At 44.8% G+C, this 10,217-nt stretch overlaps 1 protein-coding gene across 1 annotated transcript; it reads right to left on the bottom strand.

Annotated features, from left to right (window-relative positions):
* Nucleotides 1–2,843: 2,843 nt before the first annotated feature.
* S100z (S100 calcium binding protein Z) lies at nt 2,844–6,665 on the bottom strand. Its single transcript, XM_021181037.2, has 3 exons — nt 6,383–6,665; nt 5,889–6,124; nt 2,844–4,844 (listed from the first exon to the last, which is right to left on the bottom strand). Exons 2-3 carry the CDS (start codon nt 6,027–6,029, stop codon nt 4,686–4,688), a joined length of 300 nt encoding a protein of 99 aa, XP_021036696.1. The 5' UTR covers nt 6,030–6,124; nt 6,383–6,665; the 3' UTR covers nt 2,844–4,685.
* Between the last annotated feature and the right edge of the window lie 3,552 nt (nt 6,666–10,217).

Raw genomic sequence — 10,217 nt, 5'->3', positions numbered from 1 at the left:
AGAGGGTATTAGATACCATTACAGATGGTCGTGAGCACCATGAATTGCTATGGCTTGAACTTAGGACTTTTGGAAGGACAGACATTGCTCTTAACCGCTAAGCCATCTCTCCAACCCCATCATCCCTTTCTTATGCTGCCTAATATCAGTAAACCAACACAGCTTGGTACTCAGAATCATTCTGTCTGTGAATAGTGTAGAGAAGCTGCTAATTAAAACTAATGCTGAACATACTAGAGGGATGGATCCGTGGTTAATAACACCCACTGCTCTTGCAGGGGACCTGGGTTCAATCCCCAACACCCACATGGTTGATCTAACCATCTGTAACTCCAGTTCCAGGGACCCAATGACTTTTCTGACTTCCAAAGACTCCCATGTGCACATGATTCTCTCTCTCTCTCTCTCTCTCTCTCTCTCTCTCTCTCTCTCTCTCTCTCTCTCTCTCTCTCTCTCTCTCAGGCACACATAAACACACATAAAATAAATATTAAAGTGAGGCTGGCAATTCATGTGTGTTATATTTTGAAATTCTACTGATAGTTGAAATACATAAATAAACTTCTCATATGAAATTGTAAGAAATACTAATTTAAGAGTCTCCTTTTTCCAATATGATGACCTTTTAAATTTCTGTGTATGTGGGGAGTGGGAGTGTGAATATGGACATTCAACATGGTATGGCATGTGTGTGCTGTCAGAGGACAACCTTGGGTATTAGTCCTTACTTACTATCTTCTTTGTTTAAGACAGGATCTCTTTTGTTTGTTACTGCAAACACCAGAATATCTGACCCATGAGCTTCTTGAGTTTCTACCCTGATCTTACCATAGAAGCACTGTGGGTACAGCTGTACATTACTAAGTCCAGATTTACATGGGCTCTGGGAATCCAAACTCAGGCCCTCATGCATGGCAGGCATTTTACCTACTGATCACTCTCAAAAGCCCCTATCAGTGTGTGTGTGTGTGTGTGTGTGTACATATGTGTGTATGTATGTGAATATGCATAAGCTTTTCTTTTAGGGGTTCTTGAACTGCATCCCACAAGTTTTGATCTGATGTACTTCCAATAAGTTCAATGTGTAGTCAACATTTTCCTTAAGATTTCCTTTTAAAACTCACACCGCAGTACTCTAAAAAATATCTTTGCATTTAAGTAGTAGCATGAGTATACATACTGGCCTTTGCCATCTGAGCTATCTTGCCAGCTCTTGTGTTACAGTATTTCTTTTAGCCAAATTGAGATCGTATCAAATTCTAACTATTTAGAGTCCATATTAGGGATAGCAAAATGTCTGTGGAGCAAGCCTGATGATCTGAGTTTGATTCCAGCATCCGCATGGAAAGAAGAACCGACACCTGCACATTGTCCTCTGCACTACATGCGTACACCCGCATGTATGTGCTCATGCACACACGCAAACATGAAGTTTGAAAAACCCACTTGAATAGTGAATGGCTTCCATCACTGAGATCAGCGCCTGCCTGAGAGGTCTCTAGGAAAGTCAGATGCTCCGGTTTTAGGGCACGTGAACATCTGATCATCTTCCCTGGCTGTCAGGAAAGAGCCTGACGGTCTGCCTTTCTGTAAACTAATAGATATTGCTAATAGAAACAGTTCAGACTGTAAAATAAATGGGGAGACGTTTGGATGGCAGCATAGAAGAGCGGTTTAGGAATTCGGGAACAGTTCTTGCTCAGTCATATTTCCTTTGGAGGAAATCAGGCAACATAAGGACATTGGGGAGGAGAAAGCCAGGGCTAAGGGGACACTAGCACATTAGGGATAAATGCAGCCTTAGGCTAGAGAAGCAGGACTCTGTTAGATAGCAGGGCTGGAAGGTGGGACACTGCAGTCAGTAGACAACTTGATGTCCAAGTGCATTTACTGCAAAGTGTCTAGTAGATAAGCCTTTATAGCTTTTTATTTGCACTCGCGCGTGTATGTGTGTGTGTGTGCACACGCGTGCAAGCCACATACTTATGGGTGCCTATGGAAGCCTTCTAGAAGAGTGTGTCAGATACCCTGGAGCTGAGTGGTAGGCAGTTGTGAGCCACTTAGCACGGGTACTGGAAACCAAACCTAAGTCCTTGAGAAGAGCATCAAGCACTTGTAAACGCTGAGCCATCATCCTTCAGCCCTTGAACTGGGTTTTAACACTGGCTGAAAATCCAACTGCCTGCTGATGCCTAGGCCTTACTGAAGTAAGTTAGAATATTGGGGCAGGGCGCTGAGGCACATCAGCGATCCATCTGTCTGGCTGACTGTCTGGCTGTCTTTCATCTATCTGTCATCTATTTACCTCTTGCTTTTATTTTTGAAACAACAACAACAAGAAAATGATTCTCCTGCTTCAGACTCCCTATTGCTGATATTACATGTGTGAACCACTAGGCCTGGCTCAGAGATCTATATTCCAAAGTAGTATAAAGGACTCTACACCCCTGCTGCAAAGATTCAAACCTTTTAAGAAGGCCATTTAAAAGCAAATTGCAAATAGCACCTGCTACCTAACTCTCCTGCCTGCCCACACCCTAGACCCTCGGATACCCTAGAACTGGCACACTCTCAAACCACCCCTGCTAACCCAAGCCCACTGCCGTCTCTGTTTCTCATTCTTTAAAAACACTCCTCGTGTTTTCCATATCAAACACATGGCTTACATCTCTGCCCCTGGAAAGCCTTTCTTGACCCCCATCCCCAGCGTTCTAGCACAGCCTTTCAAAACCAGAGCTCCAGATAAACCAGACTCAGGCGGTTATCTCCTATAAACTGCTCTGGGTAATGACCTCAGCAGATAACGAACAGCAGCAGACACCCATTCAGAGACAGCTTGTAAATGTGTTTAAACTTCAAGTTTATTTAAAAAAAGAGAGAGAGAGAGAGAGATGAATGTCCTAGATATAGGCACTAAGTAATTTTGCCTCCTACAAAATTATATTTGTGTAGCCAGCCAAAGGGTTGGGGCATAGGAAAGAAAAAGGCTTGTTTGCTTGAGAGGGACTTTTGGTACACTGTGCGATTCTTACTCATTTGAAATCTAACTTGAGGCATAAATTGCTTCTCCCTCCTTTTGATTGATTCTCAGAAACACCATGACATGAACATTGTTTTCCCATTTCCACCGCTGTTTGGAGAACATCCTTCCAAGAATAGAACAGCAAGCCAACTCCGGGTTTACTTTTCACGATTCAGTGAGCTACTTCAGAACATGTAAAGTTCAGATCAAATTGAAATGGAATCCTCATGCCTCCGTGGACACAGCAAAACAACCTCTAGTGTATAAAGTGTTTGCCTTCAATCTTTTAAAAAGGAAAAAAGAAAAAGAAAAGAACCTACACACGCCACATGCATGCTCGACTCTGTTCACCTCCTTGTATCCCTTTGAAAGACAGAGGTAAGTGAACTGCAGAGCACAGATTTCTTCTCTGGAGTCCTTTGCCCTCCTGCTAAAATCTCCCCAAACTCTCACTTAAAACTGATTTGAAGGAAACAAAACCAAAACATAGCAGATCTTTGATCTAGAATATCACTGGCTGGCACATTCCTTCCTGGGCTTTGTCATAGAAATACATATTGAAAACCTACTTGTGGGCCAGAGACTGAGACCATTTCCTAATCCAAATAGGCCTTCTCTCAACAGCACTGACCTCATGATGAACTCTGCCTTGCTGGTCAAACCACCCATCCTGCCTTCTCTTCTTGCTCCACTCCTCTGAGATCTCACCCTTTTTTCTTTAAAGGCTTCCTTCACTAGCTCCCAAGGCACCACACCCTCCTGGCTCTTCTCCTGTCTCCCTATGAGGTGAGAGCTGTGTCCAACAGACAACCCCTTCCTCAGACATTGTTCTCCACTGCCCTTCAGGGCCAGATGGGAACTCCACTTCAAGCCTCATGTGGACATTCCAATGGAAAGAAAATGAGCCGGGCAGGGATGGTGCACGCCTTTAACCCCATTTGGGAGGCAGAGGCAGGCAGATTTCTGAGTTTGAGGCCAGCCTGGTCTACAGAGTGAGTTTCAGGACAGCCAGGGCTACACAGAGAAACCCTGTCTTGGAAGAAGAAGAAGAAGAAGAAGAAGAAGAAGAAGAAGAAGAAGAAGAAGAAGAAGAAGAAGAAGAAGAAGAAGAAGAAGAAGAAGAAGAAGAAACAAAAGGAAGAAAATGAAAGAAGTAACAGGTGGAAGGCAGAAGGCATAAAGCCTCTAACAGAGCCAGCAAACCATTCCCAGAGATTCCTAGCAGGCTTCTGCTTCCTTAGTCCAGGTTGCCTGGTAAGACTAGCTCCCCAAGCTGTACAACGTATTAGGAAATAAAGTATTTTAGCTGGTCCCATACAGCCTGCATAAACAGAGTTCTGCTGTGTGGAGAAAGGCAGACTGTGTACCAGGCCAAGAGCAATCTGCCCCATGACACTTCCTTTTATAAGTGGCTGAATTTGTGGGTGCTCTCTATTTGAAAAATAAGTCATAACAATGTGGGAAAGTTTTAAACAGGGCCTAAGACCTGGAATAAATAATTGTGTGATGTCAGTATATCAAGGTTAACATAACTTATTGCTAATAAGTGTACGTCTATAACATATGTAAGTCACATCACAGTCTGTAAATGGTAAGGACATAGACCCACAGAAGGTACAGACTTTGGATCTGTTTCTGCCATCTGCTAGCGTACTAGCCATCTTTATTTGCCTTTCTTCTTCAGTTGCTCTACAAAGTAATCGTTACACGCAACCGTCAGAGCTGCCACCATGACCACAAACTCATTAAAATCCACTTCGTTGTCCTTATTGGCGTCCAGGTCCTGCATTATCTTATCCACCAACTGGGGATCCTTTTGGCACTAAAAAGAAAAAGAAAGTTTCTAACTTGGGGGCCTGGAGGGTCATGACAACTGAAGTCACATCTTCCTTCTGTTTGCATGCAAGTTTTCATTCTCCTACAGACAATCCCCAACATCTCTTTACAAGACAATCCAAGTCAGCCTAGAGTCTAAACCCCTGCCTTAGGACCACAGAAACCAGCTCAACCCCACAGGGCCAGAAAACCAAAGGAAACACATTCAAGTGAATTATGGATGCTAGAAATGCATTTACTGGAGACCACGGGAAAAACACCAGGACACTGGAAGACAGCGCAGTGACACAGGCAGAGGACCAGGACACCTCAGGATAGTTGGGTGACATATAAACAGACGCTTCAAAGTCAAAGGGGACAACGAGTGGCTCTACCATCTACCATCAGTAGACTTTGGAGCAATCATGTAACATTTCAGAATTCCCTAATTTATCCCGTAGAAAGAATAGTCTTTGCCAACATGGCATGGAGGTGCTCTAACTCATTTGAAGGTGCTTAGTACCAAGTTGGCTGGATAAGGCCAGTAAAAGTACTGGACACCTGAATAAATCTGAATTTCAGATTAAACAGCGTGCATTTTTCACTAAGTGTGACCCAAGTATGATATGGGGTATAAACTATTTTATCTCATAACTGCACTTAGGACAGTGTCTGAAACACAGAAAAAGAACTATCCAGGAGCCATTTTCCTTACCGCTATCGTTAGGATCTCCAAGTGTTGACAATTACATTGAGGTTTGTTTGTTTTGTTTTTATCCAACATTCAATATTCTGGTGCAACAATAAAAGATGTGGCTGGTCATACCTAGGGCTATCATTATAATTAATAATGGCTAGCTATACCTGGAGCTTTAGACAGTGGAAAGGAAAGCGGCTCCTGCCAGTGTATGCAGAAAACAAGATCTCCAGGATCTACTTCCCCAGCACCTTAGGGTCTTGAGGCAAATGATGGACAGAATGTTCAGAACACCTGTCCCCAAAGCCATCCCCTCTCTATGCACCAGCAGATGAGGCAGAAAGACAGACTCACTGTGAGGAACTCTGTGAGTTCTCGCTGTAACAGCATCTTCAGCTCCCCCTTGTTGAGCTTGAACCTGTCCCCCTCCTTGCAAGAGTACCGGTGGAAGATGCGAATCATGGTGTCCATAGCCATCTCCAGCTGGGTGGGCATGCTGACAGTGGAGTGGATCACTCCTGGAGCAGGAAGCCAAACCAGGGGGAAGGCACTCGCTCAAAGAAAGCAGATGGGGACCCGTCAGCTCTTTCCTGAAAACAGAATACACCGGCGACAGTTCTTAAACTCTAATAATGCTCCACTAAAGACGGTGTTCTGCTTATTTTAGAGCAAGCTACGAGACCACTGCAGGTGTTCTTACTCCACCCCTATTCCCATTCCTGCGACCTGAGGACCTCCAATGGTTCACAGTTTTGCAACCAAACAGGCCCAGAGTTCTGTTAGAACACAGAAACGAAAAATAAATAAATAAATAGAGCAAAAGAAAAGGAAAATTCTTTACTTCCTACCTGTTCAGCAAGATGTGGCTGTCTACAGATGTTCACAGTTGCCGATCCCTGGGTTTCCACCTGGCACACCTGTTCCCAACGAGTGACAATTATCAGAGACCAGAGACTCAACTGGGGATGCCTCTGAGTCTGTTTTTAATCAGCAGAATGAACAGGTGTGTGCTGCTGCCCCGAGGGCCATGGAGGAAGGGGAGTGGGTGTTAGAGAGGAGAAGAGCAGAATGGGAAGGGAAAGCCCTCTGCTCTGCTCCTGTGGGAATATGGGTACAGCTTGTTGCTAGGAAGTTGATGACCAGAATGGAGTCTAAAAATAAAGGAGCAAAGAAGAAACACTGTTGCAAACCTAGACTCTCCTCAGCAATGCTCTTGCAAGGTCAAGGGAGCAGGCTCTACAGACGACGGCAGACCCGATGGAGTTCTCACTGTCAGAAATGGAAACACTAGAAGCTGCCTGGGCACATGCCCTGCGATGAAGAATCCATGTAGCTGAGAGTGGGGGCTACTGTCTGTTACCCCAGCTCCTCAAAATTTGAAGTAGGAAGACCATGAGTTTGAGGCCAGACTGAGATATAGTGAGTCCCAGACTGGCTTGTGTTAAAGGGAGACCTGATATTGAAATTCATAAAAGAACAAAATAAGAGAGGGAGAAAGAGAGAGAGAGAGAGAAAGAAAGAAAGAAAGAAAGAGAAAGAGACAAAGAGTGAGAACATGTGTGCATGTGTGTGTGCACATGTGCCACAGACCCTCTGGGCCCCTTTGTCTGCGTGGAACGGGTCTTTAGTAGCGGGTGGGCAAAGTGTTGGATGAGATGACAGACAGATGCACACAGGAGAGGTTGTGTAGAATCTGAATGTAATATCAAATCGAGCATCAAACTTTTTATACAGAAGACAATAAGGAAGTTGGGTGACACACCAGCAAGGTACAAAGAGGTTACTGGATTCTTACATAAAACAGAGGAATGCAAACACAGAAGGTCTAACAGGAACTGCCTGGGATAGAATTCATTGTTAACAACTGGGATCAACAAGGGCTCCACCTAAGATTCACTTAATCTTAGAAGCCAGAGTCAAGGGTTTCGTGCCCTTGCCATAGTTCCTATTTAGTCTACTGTATAGTCCACCTTTCCCTTAGGCCATTGTAAATACGTGTGTATGGGTGTAACTCAGCTATCTATAGTTCTAAGTATCTACTCTGGTTTCTCCTTAGGTCTGAAACTTCCTTCTTCCTTGGTGATGGTAAATTCCTGTGTAGGGTAGTGACCTAGCTTTTATTCAAAGTGATAGTGTAGTACCAGAGGCAATTCTGAATGTCACTGAATAGCAACATTCTTACTGAATTTCCAAGTCCATGGTCTTGCTCAAGGACTTTCTAGGACTGTTGGAACACTGGTGAAGGCTTTAGCTATGTCAGAATTCAATCTTAAAAGGCACTTATAATAGGATAATACTAAAAGAGAGCATGTGGATCCATACACTAGACTAACTCGGGAATGGAAAATTAAGGTATGGGTTAGAGAGAACACCAGACTCCAGGAGTGAGTTTCCATGAAACTCTTTTGCCTTGTGAGTAGTTTCCAAGCCTCAGCCTGTCAAGCTGACTTGACCAGAGTGTGTGGCACACATGCATGTTCACACTCTCAATCTTGTGTCTTCCTAATGAATCACTAAGGACTCAATTAGTACCTGGGCCACATAACGGGTGACAAGGCAGAAGAAGGTGGTTGAGCGTAAGTCTTCCTGGTTTATATGATTAACACCGATCTTAGGCTTATCACGTAGAGGGATACATTACCTGGTGTCTGTGGAGGACAGAAAAGCTTCATACATAGAACTGTGTAGGAGGATTCTCACATAAATCAAGCTAAGGAGGGGGACAGAGGGCTTGAGTTGACTCCCCAGGTGTGGCAGCGGGGAGAATCTTGTCTGGAAGCCAATCCTACTGTTATGTTTCCTGGACTGTGTTAAATTCGAAGAGCACTGGTGTCTTCTTTAGGTTCTGCTCTCCTGCTAAGACTGTCCCCAAGGCTTTGTGGCCACCTTCCCTCCATTTTGAAAGCTCTCTTACACTCCCGCTCTGAAATGTTGTTCCCGGGATATTCTTGGACACTTCTATAATCCCGAAATCTTTAGCCCAGATGTCTGCTAAGCAACAGGATAATCTGTCCAGCTTCCACCCGGACCCCTTTTTGCTGAAGAGTCCCATAAGCTTTTCAAACTTGATTAGCATCAGACTAAAACACCTTCCCTCGGTCCCACCTCTTGCTCCTCTTGGACAATCTTGGTCCACTTTTCACGCCAGCTCCTGTCACCGTTTAAATGCCCACTCCTTGCCAGTCCTTGCCACCTTCAGACCCGGAGGTACTCAGTGCAGACTGTCTGTGCTCCTGCAGTCGGGTCCCCATTCTGCTGTCACAGTTAATTACAAGGGAATCATCACTCTCTCATCTCAGCTCTGTCCCTGCCTACAACCCAGAGAAATGCTGGTCTCTCCTGCCTTGACGGTGTCCCACCTACTCACTGACGACTGAAGGCAAATGCCACCTCTTCCAGCTACTTGCCTGCACTTTCTCCAACTCCCCACTCCTCCCAGGGAACCTCCTCCTCTCTTTTAGCACAGTGCTTTGGGAACATTCCTGTAATTGCTGCCACACGTTCTCCACACTTGGAATGAGTACCTGGATCCTAAGCTCCAATATGCCTGGTCCATCTTTGTATTTTACAATACTTAGCATGAAATTAGGCATGTGGAAGTGCTCAGACCGACATGCTATGAGCCACCTGTGTGACTGATAACTGCAATCCCCCACTCTTAGGAGCTGAGGCAGGAGGATGGTAAATCTAAGGTCATCCTGAGCCACATGGTGAATTTAAGACAAGCCTGGGCTATAAAATACTTATTTTAGAAGGGGGAGTTGAAAAGGAGAGGGAGAAGATTGGAGCAGGGAAAGGAAGAGGGAGAGAGGGAAAGAGAGAGAGAGGGAAAGTTGAGAGAGGGAGAGAAGGGAGGGGAGAGAAAAGAGAAAGGGGAGAGAGAGAGAAAGGAGAGAGAGGAGAGAGAGGGAGAGAGAACCCACTAGCCATGATACATAGACAATGAACTAGGGAAGGGATCTGTGGTCTCCCAAGAAACTGGACTTTGTCTAGGTTACTTGTCCAAATAATTAATCGCCTTTATTCTGCATTAAAACTTTGCTTACCAAAGGGAGAGGGGGTTATTTCGATGAAATACAGTTTGAGTTTGCATTGAAAGTGCACCGAAGCTACAGGTGCACAAAAGTGGGTAAACAGTGTGGTGTGCATGACTCTCAGCAACACTGTGTTCAAATCGTATTCAACCACAGGACTCTTTATTTGGAAAACTCAAGTGACAGGTAAGACTTGTAATAGAAAAGGTAGCAAAGGGTGAAATGGATTTAAGAACTAAGAGCTTGACTTCCCCATGCTGGACTTGCAAAGCTAGGCAGGTTCCTGTTTCTGAGGCCAGTGAGACATAAAGGTTTCCTTTGGTGTGTGCTGCCCCTTAGTGTCAAGTTCTGAAACTGCATCTGAGCGCCCTCTCAAGAATGCTCTTGGATTTGAGCCCATAAAACACTGACTGTTAGCAGGGGCTTATAAACCAGCCCTGGGTATGGCAGTCTCTAGATGGTCCATCCTTTCGTCTCAGCTCCAAACTTTGTCTCCATCCCATAATCAGCCTCCAAACGCTGACACCATTGCATACACTAGCAAGATTTTGCTGAAAGGACCCTGATATAGCTGTCTCTTGTGAGGCTATGCCGGGGCCTAGCAAACACAGAAGTGGATGCTCACAGTCAGCTATTGGATGGATCACAG

The sequence above is a fragment of the Mus caroli genome, unplaced genomic scaffold (genome assembly GCF_978045245.1).
Source record: "Mus caroli unplaced genomic scaffold, Mus_caroli_1 scaffold_15, whole genome shotgun sequence".
Classification (NCBI taxonomy): domain Eukaryota; kingdom Metazoa; phylum Chordata; class Mammalia; order Rodentia; family Muridae; genus Mus; species Mus caroli.
The sequence above is the reverse complement of the archived record's forward strand: the minus strand, read 5'-3'. Positions and strand labels throughout refer to the sequence as shown.